This window comes from Triturus cristatus, chromosome 10, assembly GCF_964204655.1.
Source record: "Triturus cristatus chromosome 10, aTriCri1.1, whole genome shotgun sequence".
Lineage (NCBI taxonomy): Eukaryota > Metazoa > Chordata > Amphibia > Caudata > Salamandridae > Triturus > Triturus cristatus.
The window spans coordinates 816766374-816783334 of record NC_140593.1 but is presented as its reverse complement, the minus strand read 5'-3'; the positions used below and the strand labels follow the sequence as shown (position 1 = coordinate 816783334).

General features: G+C 43.0%; 1 protein-coding gene across 1 annotated transcript in view; it reads left to right on the top strand.

Annotated features, from left to right (window-relative positions):
* The window catches only part of LOC146790058 (uncharacterized protein C16orf96-like), a 346006-nt gene that overhangs the window by 175645 nt on the left and 153400 nt on the right, over positions 1 to 16961 (top strand). The window contains exons 6-9 of the mRNA XM_085628406.1: positions 2931 to 3016; positions 7080 to 7190; positions 9749 to 9820; positions 11912 to 11986. Coding sequence (XP_085484532.1) covers positions 2931 to 3016; positions 7080 to 7190; positions 9749 to 9820; positions 11912 to 11986 — 344 coding nt within the window. The remainder of the gene's footprint in view (positions 1 to 2930; positions 3017 to 7079; positions 7191 to 9748; positions 9821 to 11911; positions 11987 to 16961) is intronic.

The window sequence follows — 16961 nt, the reverse complement described above, 5'->3', positions numbered from 1 at the left end:
AGCCAAGGAAAATTCGTTCAAAGCCTGTGGGCCCCCAATTCTTCCACCAGCCCCAGCAGCACATTACAGGAGATCAAGTCCAGAGGGCGCCCAAGAACTGCTGAGAGCTCGACGCCCAACCAGCTCCAGAAGGGGGGAAGTGCCGGGCAAAAACAACTATGATTTTACACAGGGCCAGCTTTTGGCCGGTGCGAGCGGTGCGACCGCACCGGGTGCCAAGGTCAGGGGGGCGCCGGCCGCCACCTGCATCTCTTACTCTTAAATCAGCAGTCACTGAGCCTGCCTGCACTGTTAAACGGTTGTTCCCTCTTTCTTTTCTACGATGTATCTTCGTAGAAATGGAAAGAGAGGAAAACCGTGTTACCAAATCAGGAGGCACGCTTTTGTTTTGCCCGCCCATGCGTTGCTCTGCCTGACTGCCTCTAACTAAGTGTTGAACGTTTGATTTGGATTGGCCTGTAACTGAAACCGTTACCTACATCGCGGGATGCGGGCGGGGGCGGGCCTTGGAAAACTCGCAGATACTCTTCCGGCGGCTAATGTTACTGGTGGTTGCGCGCGCTCTCTGACAGTCCACGGGATTTTTGGCAGTGGCACAGAGACTGAGCCTCCTCTCTGCAGCAACATAAAGTGAGTTAGGTGACGGTCAACTTTTTTTAAATCAATCAATAATTTAAATGTGCACTGTGCACAAACAAACAATATAGGGTGGTGGCCTCCCCTCCTTCTCAGGCCCGGTTTTAGCGACCCAAACATGAGCCTTGGCCCTCGCAGTGAGGGCTTGAAGGCAGGCGCGCAAAGCACACGTCGTGTGTGTCAGCCCGGGCAGAGACAGCTTCCCGGGCGTGCACACACACAACGTTTTAGCGATTATCGCAGCCGCACCCGAGTACTTCACAGGTCTTTAAAAGACCATTTTCATGTTAACGAGGCTTTGTTTATTTTTTCACCCCTTCATCTCCACATGCCAGGCAATGGCCACAATGTTCTGCTGCGTGGATATTTCTTTTACTATGCAGCGCAGGAGAAAATACGTTTGTTTATTCATATTCACCTTTCCTGACCCCTGCAGCTGCTTATCACAGCAGGCTGTGACACAAAGTTTGACTAATGGAGTAGGTAAGAGAATGTGTTACTAATATGTTTTTCTTTTTAAAATATGTGCAGGCCCAGCAGGGCACATACTTCGTGTGTGATGCAGGACAACAATAAGACAATAAAAGATGCCCAGATAACGGTGGTGATTAATGATCCTGCTGGAGAGCAATCATTTGTCTGTTAGTAGTTTTTAAATGCAGATGAACTGTATTTTATGTGGAAGCTCAGTGGGTTACTGCCTTTGTCACAGAGATCCTTTTGTTACTTGCAGTTCAGAAGTTACAATCCAAACATAGGACAGTGACCAATGAACTGTCATCAAAGAGCTGCATACAAACATGAATGGTATAGTTAGAACTTCGCTTTCTTCTTTTGTGATATAGTTAGAACTTCCCCAGTCTTTCATTATTCTAATTTTGCTAAAATGAGTATGTTTGGGCAGATATACATTTTTATCAGTAAAGCTGAACCGACCCCATGGAATACTCTTTAAATCCTAAGGTTGTGTTGCCCCAGACCAAACCCTCTTAAAATATCCGGCCCACCAGCATGGATGACATGTGATTCATACACCTTGTAATCCTCATTTGCTTATGTGGCATTCCCTGTATACTGATTTATATACTTGTATGATTCATTGTCTCTCTATAATGTGTGCGTGGTGTAAAGTACTGACACACACTACACTGATATGAGTAGCGCTGTCCAACAAATGAAATGCATATGAGAGAGGGGCTACTTAAAGATGAGGGGCTCTGTTGGAGGGTGGCAGTGAGGGAATCCGAGGTAGTAGCTAGTGGAGAGAGAAGTTTTTCTAAGTTAAAGTTAATTAAAACATATTTAAGATCCACAATGAAAGATGAAAGGCTATCATCTTTGGCAATCCTATCCATTGAAAATGATATTGTACAACAACTGGACTTATCCACATCAATATTGGTATTTGCAAAAATGAAAGCACGTAAAGTTACATTTTCTTGAAATTTGCAAATTGTTTTTACAAAATTAACAGTTAGAAAATGTTAATAATTACATCAACAAGATATGTATATTGTTTCGGGCTATAAAATAAGCTATAATTGACTGATGGTGTCGTAATATCTGTTCCCCATCTAATCCCTATTTAATTTACATGACATTTGAGCATACATTTTATATATTATAAAATGTATCCTGTATATCTTTAATATGCGGTTGAGAAACCATACAACTCAACACAAAAAATGTTTGCTGGGGGGGGGGGGGGGCGACATTAATATCAAAGCAAATTAATCAAGAAAGTATGGCTGGTGGCTTACAGATGATTTTACAGTCGCAAATCTATCAAATAAATGTCAACACAATTTCAATTTTATAGCGGTGTGCTGAGTTCATGGATATGTCTGTGCTATGCCTCTTATGATTTGCCACTTCTCACAAAGGTCTTCCATGTGTTCTGGAACCAAAATGTTTATAGTTACAACTGACTCAATGTAATTGTTCCAGAATGTAACAACTGGACCCAATGTGTTGGTCACTTCCATTGCTTTCTTAACATAGATCGGCCATCAAGGGTTATTTATTAATGTATCCAGGCTTTAAACATCTGAACTCTTTAGTAACTGTTTTCAGCTCATGTGATGTCTTCATTCGTATAACAAAAAGTGAAAATGCATAACTTTAGAAACATTGAAAAACATTGGCAAAATGTACAAATGGTATGCCCTTTTTAAGTTAAACTGCATCAAAGCAAGACCATGAAGTCCGCAGAAAGCATTTAAAAAAACATGCTATTCCCATGGGCATGCAATACCTTCACTCTCTTAAATGGAGTTCTTGTTTTAAATTTTTAGCTAATGTTGGAGTCCCTGAAGACTTATTGGAACAACTGAAAGATATGAAGAATGAAATAAACATGCTACAAGCTGAGGATAAGAAGGTATTGTTGTTCTCTGATGGCCCTGCTGCCTCAGCCAGAAGAGACTGGGCTCTGTCGTCTTGGCCTTGTGATAACCTTGTCTGTCATCAAGAATAAAGCCTTTTCTTGGATTCTGCCTTGTCTGCTGGAGACAGGGTCTGATATTTTGTCTATAAACCCTCTCTTAGGTCCTACTGTTCCCGCTGAGGGTGTAGCGTTTCTGCTACAAATTCTCATTTCTAGAATAGACCTTCATCCACCATTGGAGTCTGACAAGTCAGCCCATGAGAAAGGTTACACTCTAGTCCCTCTGTCAGACTTACGGCTGTTTTTCCGAGCTGGCTCAAGCTGTGCTGTTCCCACTGGTGATTCCAGTTCTTATCTTGGATCTGGTTGCTGCTGGGTGAGGCATCTTTACCTCTTTCCATATTTTGCTCTCTGCTTTAGGAGAGCTCCTGTCTCTGTTCTTGAGTGGTGTTTGGTTATCCTGTCACACATTAAGATCCTCGTTCTTCAACCTTTGTTCACCACAGACTCTGCTCTTTCTGGAATGAGTGAGACTATTTTATCTGACGAAATGGAAGCTGTCTCTGCGTGACACATTTTCATTGGCTCAGCTTCTGTTCCCTCTGATTGAGAGATGTTTTTATAGGGAGACCTACGTATTTGTTCGCATACTCTGCTGTCTTTGACTTGAATCGAGTAATCAATCATGTTTTAGTTTCTGTTGTACCTGGCAGGGATCAAATGCCATCTTTTCACAGGCAATGGCCCTGAATTAGGGTTTTGTGAAAATCCTCTGCTTACTAGAGGAGATGCTAAATATAAAGGAAAATCCACTGGTGAAATACATTTCTCCATACCCCTCCCATACCCCCACCCCTGGTAGAGCAAATTCCATTGGTCTTTGCAAATGGAGAAGATGTGCAGGAGGAGTGGGGAGGTCGCACAATCACTTTTACCATATCTCGGATGCTGCTAATTCAGGTAGACAGAACACTTTGGCTGATGGTGCAAAGATCTTCACTATGGGAGCATTAGAACATGGCTGGCCAGGAAAGCATAGCTAATCAGGACATAATGAATATCAGGAGAATAAGAATGGCATAGCTAAGGCTTCTCCGTCGAGTAGCTTGTGAGCTACTGGTAGCTCTCCAGCTACCCGTGAGTAGCTCTCCTGCTATGTGCAGCCCAGCCTACTAAACTATACATTTATGCTTGGTTGAATTAATATATGTATATATGTGTGCATTTGTGATGAAAATGTGTGTATTTTCAGTACGCATAAGCTGATATGTGTAGCAAAATGGCTGAATTTCCAAAACATATTTCATGCTGATATTTGAGTGGTTAATTATGCGGTGTTGGGGAGACCTAATACAAATATCATCACCTTGATGACAGGGGCATTGCAGCTATGGCTATTATGTATTACCCTCATAGAGGCATTAACAATTAACAACACCTTTTTTACATTACTGCTGCCAATGCTGCCTGATGCACTGAGGGGATCACTGGTAATCTTGCATATATGGTGGCCACAAATGTAATCTTGTCTGCTGTGGTCACTATTACAACACTAATAATATTAGTAGCTCAGGATGATTTTCATTGAACATAAGTAGCTCTTATCACAGAAAAGGTTGGAGACCGTGGGCCTATCTGGTCATATGATGAGGCCGATAAGGTGTGAATGACCGATCAGAAGAACGTGGATGATGTGGGGAGACTGACTAATTACAAGAGGATGGACACTCAGAGGAGTGTGGCTGGCCAGGGGAGGATAAAGGGTCATGAGAGATGTGTTAATCAGCAGATAATGCCATTTAGAACACCATAGCTGACAAAGCAAGCATGTAAAAAAGATAACAACGGATCAGGACAGCATCGGTGATAAAGATCATTTTTAACAAAGAGAAGTTAGCAGAGCAAAAAACAATCAGTGTGGAACATTGCTAGTGGACAAAAAATTGAATGGATAAAGGCAAGTAATTTTTAAAAATGACTTCATAAATGTTCAAAAGTTCATGGTTCACCCGGAGTGCATGGAAGATCCGCTGATATGATGGATTGCAAAAGCATTATGGATAGACACCGTGACAGGCGGTGAGAGTATGGCAGAATAGTGGTGCAAAGTAAATCAGCAAAGTTTGGCTGATGAGCAGAGTTCTTCTGATCTGGGAAGCCCATGCAATCAGAAGTGTGCAGTTTACAAGGAAAGCACACCTGAAAAGCATTTCTGATTAAGAGCACAGCTGGTAGTGAGTTTGTCGCTCAAAGTGACAGCGTGGTGGATGGAGACAGTGTGGCTCATGCAGAGAATGTTACTGATCGTCAGAGTATGGTTGATGGTTTCAGTACAGCGGATGGCAACAGTTTGGACAGTGGGTCAAGTGTGCAGCTGATGGCATGAGGCTGGTTAATGGCAAAAATGTGGCTGTTGGGAAGGGTGTGGGTATTGCTTAAAAGGTAAGAACTGATGGTGAGTGCACAGATGATGCAGATACCCTGATTCATGGGTAGAGTGTGACTAATTGAGAGAGATTGACTGACAGAAAGTTCAAGTGATAAGGAAGCACAACCTTTTCATAAAGAACTACTTATCAGGCAGGTGAGACACTGTACAATAGCGGAAGCTGTGTAAATACAGAAATGTTTGCTTATAAATCCTAGTGATACAACATACTATGTACATCAGTAAGACCTGAGTGAAATATGTGCAGCTGTGGTCACAAAAGATCAACAGGAGGGAAATGTATAAACAATGAAGTTTAGTATGTGATATTTCAACATCTGATTGAACATCTGGAGTGGTGGAAAAGGTTGTATGCATGCGGAGGAGAGCATACCAAATTCTAGAAGTGCATGGCAGAGATTGCAATAAAACAAGGAGGTATATATACTCAGTAGATATTGAAAAATGCATACAAGCTGCAGTTAACAAGTCATTACCAAAGAACATTCACAAGCATGTCATAGTGTGAAAGGCTAGGCCAGTTATAGTAAATATTCTTTCAACCTAAATTTGAAGAAATGAAGTGATGAAGCAGGGCCTACTTGAATGGGAAGAGGATATATAGGCATCACAGACTCCCAGTGGTCTATGGACCACAGGTTAAGAAGCACTGACTACGGGTGTCTAGTTAGTAGTGCTTTCCAGTACTCAAGCACAAATATCACAAGACCCTGGTCGGCAGACATGAAGTCATGTTTAAGGAAGAAGGGTGTGATGTTTTATAGAGCAGCTGCAATTAAAATCTGGCACTGTTAGTAATCTCATAAATGTGAAGGTCAAGATTCAGACATCTATCCAATGTGGAGACCAGATATCCAAGTTTACTATCTTAGAGAAGATTTTTAAGACCTTAAGTGTTTAAATCCATTCAGAAGATCCTTACAGCTGTTGGCAAGATGATGCAAAACAGTTTTCTGTGGGTTAAATATGAGTCCCAATGTGGGGCTTCCATGAGCCAATATCCGATAGGCATTGGGCAAAAGCATCATAGATATCTACGACATTTATCTTGAGCCCTAGCGGAGTCTTGCCAGCGTTCTATCAGAACTCATCACTAGCTTTTGAGAAGATCTCACCTTTGCCCACACTTCAGCACAATTCTGTAGAAGTTGATAAGTAGCTACCTGTTTTAATGGAATGGGATCTGTAAGTTGCATATGCTTTAAACCATTTCAGTACTATAACATCGATGTCCGGCCTATTGCATAGCGTGTAGAAAAGGATGTTGTGGATGATGGTGAGAGCATGATTTGGTCAATGGTGATGAGATATGTGTGGCTGGCGCAGTACATAGGTGATGTGTGGTGTGTGTCTGACCTGGTATACATACGGCTGATGAGCAGTATATCGATATTTCATTATGCAGCTAATGGTTCATTGCATAGCCGATAGAGAGTACGCCACTGTTGAGGAAGTAGGAATACATGATGAAAGCTTGAATATTATATTGCTTTAATGTGCGGCTGAGGAGTGATTTATGTATTGTCCTCAAAGTGAGCAAATTACTCGGAGACCCTTTGTAAAATACATGGTATTATCCTTCGTCTTACCACCTGCTTTTTGCCCCAGGACAAAGCATTTCTGAAGGACGCGATGAGTCGCCTTCAGCAACTGAGTCAGAGCTGTGACAATCTGAATGTGAGAACAGAGAAGATAATAACTGACATGGGCAAGTTCCAGGTGAGTTCAGCAAGAAAGAGTGTGAGCAAGTCTTGAACAGCCTCACGGCATGTTTAGAATAGTGATATTGATACGGCGCCCGCACTACTGAGAGGTCTGATACTACTTGTAGACTGTATTGTAGGAACGAGCGATTGCACATCATGGGATCTTCATCATTACGGATTTTAAGAATCATATTCTTGCAGGTTCAGCCAGGTCCTGGAACACTTTTAAAAATTATATACATGATTAAAATATCATTAAAAAACAAAGAAATCCATTTTTATAAAGGAAAAGCACTTGTTTGAATGATTGAGAAAACAATTATATAGCACACTATATGCTGTAGCCTCTCTATAGACTATACTAGCAAGTACGTGCTGCTGGGTACAGGCCAGCAGCACCCACAATTCTTGGCAGCAGACAAATACCTCAGTTCTGTTTGACCAGAATGCATTCCTAAGCCCTGAGGCACTTCTCTAGACTTTCTATTACTTGAAACAAATGTGTTTCCCTATTTAATTTATTGTAGTTTTTCATCAGTTAGTTTTACTGATATAAATGTATGCTAATATGGCGACTTTGTGCAAATATTGTCTGAAGTGTGGAAGAAAGACGGGCAATTTTACATAACTTTTCCAAAGCCACAACATGGTCCACTGCAGATATTGCAGAAGGATGTCTTTCAGGACTACAGTGGACCCTAGGAAATAGCCTTCAAAAGAAGGACAAACACAGTGAGTGGCAGTTAGACAAGGGGGTGAGGGGTTCCTCAGTCCCATCTTTCATTTCTGCTGGAACATTCTCGAATATCCTTGGGGTCACTTTGAGTTGGTTGGTGTTGACCTCCCTCAGCCTATTCTTTATCTCATTCAAGGTGAAGTTTCTCTGATGTTGAGGTGCCGGTCAACAGCACCTTGATGCTCCTCAGACTCTCACTTTTGAAAAGATTCATGATGACATTAACCCCTTCAGTGCCCCGCCCTTTCCCCCTCCTGTGCCGGCCGTTACATTAGCGGGCGGGGTTCATGACGAGATAGTCTCGTCATGGGCACAGCGCAACCGTGCTCCATGACGAGACTATCTCGTCATGGGCACAGAAGAGGTTAAGAGCACTTTCAATATTGAGGCGCTTGTTGCTGGCACTTTTAAACCTCAGCAGAGGCTAACTGTCAGGGTGAGCCTCTTTATTGTCTAGACAACTGTATCAGATATGCTCAACGGCAAGACACTCTTCAACAACGAAGAACCCACCAGCATTAAGAGGATGTTCACTGCTGAGGACGCCAGGACCAATATCAATAATACCCCTAGTGGACCAGCACCTACTGAAGAAAATGTTTAAACTCCTGAGCAAAGAAAAAGGAGCCCTGCTGCACCATACTTCTCCTTCTAAGTATTTGCACAAATACTTCACAGTGAACAGACTTCACGCCAGGAGAGAACCACAAAATGTGACTCCCATTCCTAGATAGATGCCAGAGTACTGTACTTAAGGAGGCCACAGGGCAAGAGCACAGTTGAGGAATCCCTGTCTATTGCACAGGTGGGAAAAAGTTCAGGGCATTTTCTTTTTAAGACTACCATGGCAGACAGTGGTTGCACACAAAAAGGATGCCGGTGAAAAAGGTGTCAGAGGGGCCACTCTATGTAGGGTGAAGGTTGTGATGTGATTTCCACCAGCGCAGGGTCCACCGTAAGCAGGTTCAGGAAGGCGACGCAAGCAGCGACTCTTCCATAGGGGACTCCGTTGTCCCTGGATGCTAAATGTGGTGGGGAAATGAAAAAAAGAGCTTTTTCATGAAACCTATCACCCGAAAAGGTGGGGTACACAATTGTTTTTGTTCAGATGCTAAAGAAATGCTGTGTTCTCTTCTTAGGCTTAATTCAATTTTCGATAAAAGACAGACGTTTTCATAAGTGTTGTTTCGTGGAAATAAATACTTTAAATACTCTGTTTCAATAAAGTGAGTGACTTTTGCTCTGAACCAGAGCATATGATTTCAACGTGCAGCTCTCCTCTGACTGTTATCCTCATTTGCAAGACGACAGCTACAGTGCTGGTGCCGGGGTGGCAGCTCATCTGTGGGCTTGATGTGCCTTTGGTCATGGTGTTGCCTTTTATGGGAATGCCCAAATATTGAACTTTGCATTCAAGGGTGAGTAATAGTAGTTGATTTCACATGTCTCTGCTCTATGCTGATTCATATGTCGCTCGATCTAGGGACTATACAGGTATTTTTTTTGTACATCTTGCAGTTTGGTGCTGGGTTCGTTTTTTGTTGAGTCTTTCCTCCATACTAATTTGATTAGATGTCTTGTTGTCCCTATTGTATTACTGCCACCCCACCCCTGTTTCCCTCAATAGCAGACATTGGAGCTTACTGTGTCTTTTCATATAGTGAGGTTTGCACGATGTCTAATTGTGGGTCTAGAGAGAGGTTTTGCCTCAAGCAAGGTTTGCACTCATTTTGACACTGCTGGTGCGCCATACTTTGCATACCATGATGTCCACTGAGCATGTAGGTGCATGCAACAAGGTTATAACAAGGTATCTTTTCACTGTTTAAAACTAGAACTTCCAGCAACAAATCAATGAGCTTGACTCAAAGAAAATGGACAAGGGGAAGGAACTGGAACTGGAAAAGGTAGGTTGAGAAAAAGTCATAATCCTGGGCATCCCTTTCGAGCCTCGACAAATTGCAGGATACAGCATGGAATCAGCTCAAATATGAATCTCCTGGTTTATTTTATTATTTTATGTATTTACCAAGTGATGATTGCTCACCTCCATGATCACTCAGCCGCTGAGAAGCAAGTCAGTGAGACAGTCTAGAAATTAAAAAAACGAATTGAATACAAATGCAATAAAAACATGAGAAAGAAAAGGCATGTGAAGTGAATCCCTTGAGAGAAAAGAAAAAAAGACAGATTTGAGAACAAAAACAGGAACAGCAATGGAGAAGAGACGACCAAGCTAGCACACATGAAAGGCCACACCAAACAAATGTGCTTGAGGAGTTCGCGCAATGAGGGAAGGTCAGAAACACTTTTGATAAAGAAGTGTAAAGAGTTCCACATCCTGGAGTGAAGACCGATTAGAGGGTTTTTAGGCACCTGTGTGACAGTCGCCCGTCCCAGAAAAAAATAAAGTTTCCTAGCCAGAAAGACAGGATGCCTATGGCTAAGGGCCTAAAACGTAATACATGCATGAATTGAGAATGGAGATGAACCAGAAGCCAGTAGTTCAACTTCTTAGAACTGTGCAGTTTCAATAAATCTCTATTTTAAAGAGCAAGAGTGATAGCAGGAACACCCAGAAATAATTATTGCCACTGGCTACTCTAGAAATTGCTACAGCTGTGTAGAGTTATGAAGAACGTAGGTCACTCCTACTTACTGTATTTGTCTTCAAAACTTTACCAACTGGTTGGTGAAGATTAAAAAGCAGGTGAAATCTCTGCTAAGAGTCGGTTTTCGTCAGAGAGAACCCTAGCAAGGCCTACCTTTAGAGACACACTTTCCAACTGAAAATGTTTTTGGAAAACATTATTTAGCTGATCATTTTTTTGTAAGGATTCTTCACTCCAGAACCCGCTCTGTTTAGTGCAGTACAGACTTGCTGCTTTGCAAAGTGCAAAAGCTCTGTGTTTTGCCCGGCCTCGCTGGAAAGATAACGAGACGGTCATTTGATAAATCAAAAGCTAAGTCTGTTGTCCAAGCACATTGCCACTGATATGTTTGAAGCAATTTACAATATTTGATTTCATACCCAAGGCCATCGCCACATTAAAATCCTAAAAATGAGTCACTGGGAGAAGAGTGGGGTTTATTACCCAGTGAAGAAAGCAAGGAAATCCAGGGCCAGCTTTTGACAAGAAGTACAGAAGACGAGGAAGTAAACAACAACAAAACACACATGAATTGATATTAAGAGAGTAAAGGGGCATCCATTTTTATGTGACATGGAGAAAGGTCTGCATTGGAATATGTCCCTTATCACCACCCCTGGTGATCATTACATTCAGAGGAATATTTTGTTTCCCGGAAAAATGCTGTGAGTGTCTTGGTTCTTTTTTGACACAGTATATTTGCCATTTGGCTGCAGGTCCTCTGCAGTTGTTTTCCAGCAGATTCCTCTGCCATTCTTTTGTAGATTTTCAGTCGAGGGTGTGACATTTAGGGGATGTCAGCAGTACTGGGGATCTAATCCTTCAACAGAGCTAGCACTTCCAATGGTTCATCCTTTAGATAGAGGCAACAAATGTAATGAGGATGTGTAAAGTAAAGTTGGCACCACTGTCAACACTGTCGGTTTACAATTTGAGTGAAAATTATGTTAGACACAGTTGGCCTGATTTACAAAGGTAACTTACACTTTCGAGTAAGTTCACACTTGTGAGTAAGTTTACTTTGTTTTGGTATTCACAAACTCTGAGTGTAAGTTACTACCACTACAAAAAAGTACCAAGTCTAGCACCACACCTGGTCAACAACTGGTAATACAACACCCTCCTGTTGATAATAATGGCGGTAGGGACCTAAAATAAAACCCCATGGAACATAAAGTTACATTAAATTTCCTTGTTTAAAAAAGTTAAAATATAAAATAATGTTGAGAAATACATACAAATAGTGCATGGAGTGTAAGTTACTTTTGTGAATCAGGTCCTGTGTGTGCATTGAAACTATGTGGCTGTTTGACTGATGGCATGTTTTCCACTTGTGTTTAAAATTAGAGCTTCCAAAAGCAGCTCAACGAGCTTGATTCAAAGAAAATGGACAAAGAATTGCTGGAACTGCAACTGAATACAGTAAGTGATAAATACTCAATGCCCAAAGGGTTTCCTTCCACATCCCAGTTCCCTCACATCTCAGTCTCCAGATACACTCTACTGTTGATCTATTATGTTAGCAGAGCACTTTGTTTCTTTGAAAGTGCTATATCTTCTTGGATGTTTTCTCCCGGCATCTTCCCCATTAAGCTTCATGTCTTCTGCTGGGTACCTGACTACAGAAGATTCCGAAGATATTGTTTTCCAGATGTTTAGCTAAACGTCTGATATACAGATAGTACCGTCAGTGCTCCAGCCATTGGAGGTGCCTCAGCTAGCTTATCTGGTAGTAGCCCTTGAGCTGGCAGCCCATCCAGCATTAAACTACCAGGTCATAGTGATGACCCCTCCGCCCTCCTTCGAGTGGGGTGGAAATCATTCCATCCATACGCACAGACCTTAAGGTTGTTTATTTATCTGCAGCAACACTCCTGGGTTGCCGGTTTGCTTCTGGAAAGCACAAAACCTTGCCATGTGAGCAAAACAAACATGGCGCTAGCGTAGCAAAGTTGACAACTTTTGCCTTCGTTGACGGAGGGTGCAGTGACGGTATTACAGATCCCTGCAAGGAAGTTGGATTCTCTAGATGGGTTGGATGGTCCTATGCCTAGGAGTCATAGCCTGCTGCTGACCTGGTGAGCTTGAACGGCACCCGTGATGTCCTAAATGAGCTGATAAGTATTTAGGAAGCATTACTCTCTTCTAGAGCACCTCCACAATAAATTCAATTACATTTTGTATGACTGGGCTCATACAGATTTAACATGTAGCCACCATGGATACAAATCTATTAGTTCCAAGACTAACCTTTAATCCTGAGAAAGAATATGGTATGACCTGAAGAAATCTGTTACCAGATTCCCAAACTGAATTGCTGTTCACTGTACTAATCCTATTGGCCCCTTCTACACCACAGTCCCTTGCCTGCTTCTTACACACAACATATTTTAAAATCCTATTCTCTACTTCGCCATTTGACAAATCTTCACTAAACTTTCCCCCAAAAAATGTTTTTACCTCAGCTCCTTCCTACAAAGTTTTGGGTGATGCGTCAAGAGCAGGCAGAGAAAAAAGGGGTGTCCCAAAAACACGTTTTTTCCATTATTTTTTCCTTAAGAACTTTAGACATAGCTACAGCCCAAACAGCTGAACCGATTTACACCAAATTTGGCAGAAAGCTAGAAAATGGTCCAGAATTAGTGCTTCTTGTGATTTGGTGTACATCTGTTTAGTAGTTTTTGAGCAATTAATGCTCAAAGACTGCGCAAATAACATGCCACTGATGGTGAGATCTGACTGGCTGTCACCACATCGACAAGGATGTGGCAGCAGCCATCTAATGATTTGGGACTTAGTCCTAGAAAAAAAGTTATTACAAAATATCAGGCAGGGTAGGGATACCCTGGCCCACTAGTCCTGTGACAAAAAACGAGTTTTTTTAAAGAAAATTGCTGCAAATTTGCAGAGGAGCCACAGATCCATGACAACATTATTTAAAAAGCACAGGCTCCTATCCTACTCTTAAACCCCCTCTCGCTCCCCCACTCCAGGTGGGTCAGGGCCTGGGGTAAGGTGCTAAATATTCCTTTAGGGAGGTGGTGCATGCACCCCCATCCCTGAACCTCTCTTAGGCCCTGGGGACCAAATACCCTAGGCCAATGTGTAAAATAAGGGGAAGGGTCATGCTGCCCCCTCCCTGAGCCTTAATAAGCCCCAGGGGTCCCCATCCTCCCGGCCTGAACTGAATTTAAAAGGGAGTGTAGCCTCTCGGCCCCCCTCCCTGAGACTGTTAGGCTCCAAGGACCCCATTCCCCGGGGCTGGCTCAATAACTATGTGCTGAAGAGCCCACCCCCGGGCCACAGTAGCTTCCCTGCCCACATTAGAATGGGCAGGTAAACATATGTCTTCTTTATTTTTAAAGCTCCCACCGGGTGACAGCAGACATGTCTTACCTGTCTGCAGGAGCACGGGCAGGGAAGGCATGTCTGCTGTCACTCGACGGGAGCTTTAAAAAAGCGCCTGCCAGGTGGGAGTAGACTTTTGTTTCCCTGCCCGTGCTCCTGTGGGCAGGGAAACCCATATTGCTCCCACCCGGTAGACATAAACAAACAAGCATTGGCATAGCCAATAGGTCTCGCTTTTGGGACCTTATAAGTGTTTAGTTATACAGCACAATATCCTTGGTGCAACATCAACTGTTGCATGGCTAAACACTTGTAAGGTCCCAAAGGCGAGACCTATTGGCTATGCCAATGCTTGTTAACCTTGTTGAGAGCTTCCATCGGTTGCAAAAGCCTCAGTTCTTGTGGCGGATAAATAAGCCAGGAGCAGGAAAGAACAAGGAACTGCAGCTGGCTATGTGCACGTGCATTGGGTGATAAGTTGATTTTAAAATTATCCTGAACGCAAGTGATGATTGTATAACGTTTTTATGTACCTTAACTCACAGACAAAAAGCAACATGGAACAGCTGGCTGGGCATACATGATAAGGCTAACATGTGTGTAAAAAGGCTGGTGTGGCCTGGAAAGGACATGCACTGATTCCAAAGGCCGCACAAGAAACGCTTGTTCGCCACAAATGATGATCCAAAGGGACACCTGTGAAAATAAAAGTCACATATGGCAAACAAAAGTACATGTTTCGCCTCCCCATGTCCCCAAACACCAACATTTTCTGGTGGTCTAAGCTCATGTAAAAAGTGAGATTTTAAATGTAATCCTAGGTTGTGAACGAGCCAATAGTTCAAGGCCTGCTGCCTATGTAAAAGATCAGTATTTCCTTCCTCGTATAAAACAGCTAACTCACATAACACAAAGGAAAAAATGCATACTGTTTCAAATCGTAAAACACGTGCATTGTGTGATAATTTGCAGTTCAAATTAATATAAATGTAATGCCTTATATTTTTATGTACATCCACTCACAGTTAACAAACAACAAGGAACTGCAGGTAGTTGGGCACAGGTGCATTGTGTGTTAAGTTCCCTTTAAAATTAATAGAAATGCAAGTGCTGATTTTCTCATTGTTTGCCTTTATACAACATGCACTCCCAAATTGTACGGTTTCTGTGCTTATTTTTAGGCAGTTTAACACCAACAATTTTTTTAATAGAAAAAGTGCCGCCTAATAAGAGACCCGGCACCTCTTTCATCACAAATTAGGCTGTGGGAAAGCGGCTGTAACAGCACTGTGAATGCGGCTGTGCCGCCTAATAAGAGCCCCGACACCTCTTTCATCACAAATTAAGCTGTAGAAAGCGGCTGTAACCAGCACTGTGAATGCGGCTGTAGCAAAGCCACAAACAACAAGGAACTGCAGCTGGCTGGACACAGGTTCATTGTAAGTGAAGTTGCCTCTTAACCCCTTCAGTGCCACGCCCTTTCCCCCTCCTGTGCCGGGCGTTGCACTAGTGGGTGGGGTTCATGACGAGATAGTCTCGTCATGGGCACAGCGCGACCGTGCTCCATGACAAGACTATCTCGTCATGGGCACTGAAGAGGTTAAAGTAAAATAAACACAAGTGCTGAGTGTCTCATTTTTTTGCCTTTAAGGAACATGCCCTCCAGAATTGTACAGTTTCTAGGCTGTTTCTTAGGCAGGCTAACACAAAAAAATCCCTTTAAAATCTGCTGCCTAAGAAGAGCCCCGGCACGTATCCTGTCACAAATTAAGCTGTATAAAAGCAGCTGTAACCAGCACTGTAATAGCGGCTGTAGCTAAACCCACAAAAACAAGGAACTGCAGCTGGCTAAGTACACGTACATTCAGAAAGAAGTTGCTTTTGAAATTTAGTTAACCGCAAGTGCTGAATTTCTCATTTTTTGCATTTAAACGTGCCCTCCCCAATAATACAGTTTCTATTTTGTTTCTTAGGCAGGCTAACACCCAAAATTGTATTTAGAAAGCAGCCGCCTACTAAAAACCCCGGCCACAAAATCACACGCAACAAACAAAAGAATAAAACATTCCGTTAATTATCGGCAGGAGATACGTGTCGAACAGAACAACTGTAGCCACATGTTTGCAACTACACACAACCAAAATTAGTAGCGTTAAATATTAGCAAACAAAATTGTCAAAATACGCTACAAATATTTAGAAAATACCTTGCACGTTGCTTTTGTAATGGGGTTAAAATAATGTAATAGATCTACGTATGTTTTGTGAATAAAGGTCTGATTAAGTGTGCTTTGCTGTGAATTTTCCGACACTTGAGAAAGGAAACCAGGCCAGGCTAATTAGGCATAAACAACGCGATGGTGGGGGAGTGGGGGAGAGAAGCGCGAGTTCTGATAAACTGGTGTGAAATAGAAGCAGGGAAGGGGGCGGAGAGGGGCTACGAGGGAGAGCGACGTAAAGCCATATGGCTGCTTTGCGCATGCACGCCTCGTGCACTGTAGCTCTATGCCAGGGGAAGCACTTTCAACAAGCATTTGCAATGCAATAGGTCTCGCATTTATAAGAGTTTGAGCTATTGGCATTGTAAAATTACAATGCCTTTTATTTATGTTTTGGTTTTAAAACAAATAAAAGGCATTGTCATTTACAATGTCAGTAGCATAAACTCGCATAAAAGCAGTGTGTGGAGTGCAGCAGTGTGGGGCGTGCAGCAGTGTGCGGCGTGCAGCAGTGTGCGGCATGCAGCAGTGTGCGGCATGCAGCAGTGTGCGGCATGCAGCAGTGTGCGGCGTGCAGCAGTGTGCGGCGTGCAGCAGTGTGCGGCGTGCAGCAGTGTTTCGTGTAGCAGTGTGAGGCATGCAGCACTGTGACGTGCAGCTGCGTGCAGCAGTGTGCGGCGTGCAGCAGTGTGCTGCGTGCAGCAGTGTGCGGCGTGCAGCAGTGTGCGTGCAGCGGCGTGCAGCGGTGTGCTGCGTGCAGCAGTGTCGTGCAGCATGCAGCAGTGAGTAATGCAGCAGTGTGCAACAGTGTGTGGCGTGCAGCAGTGTGCC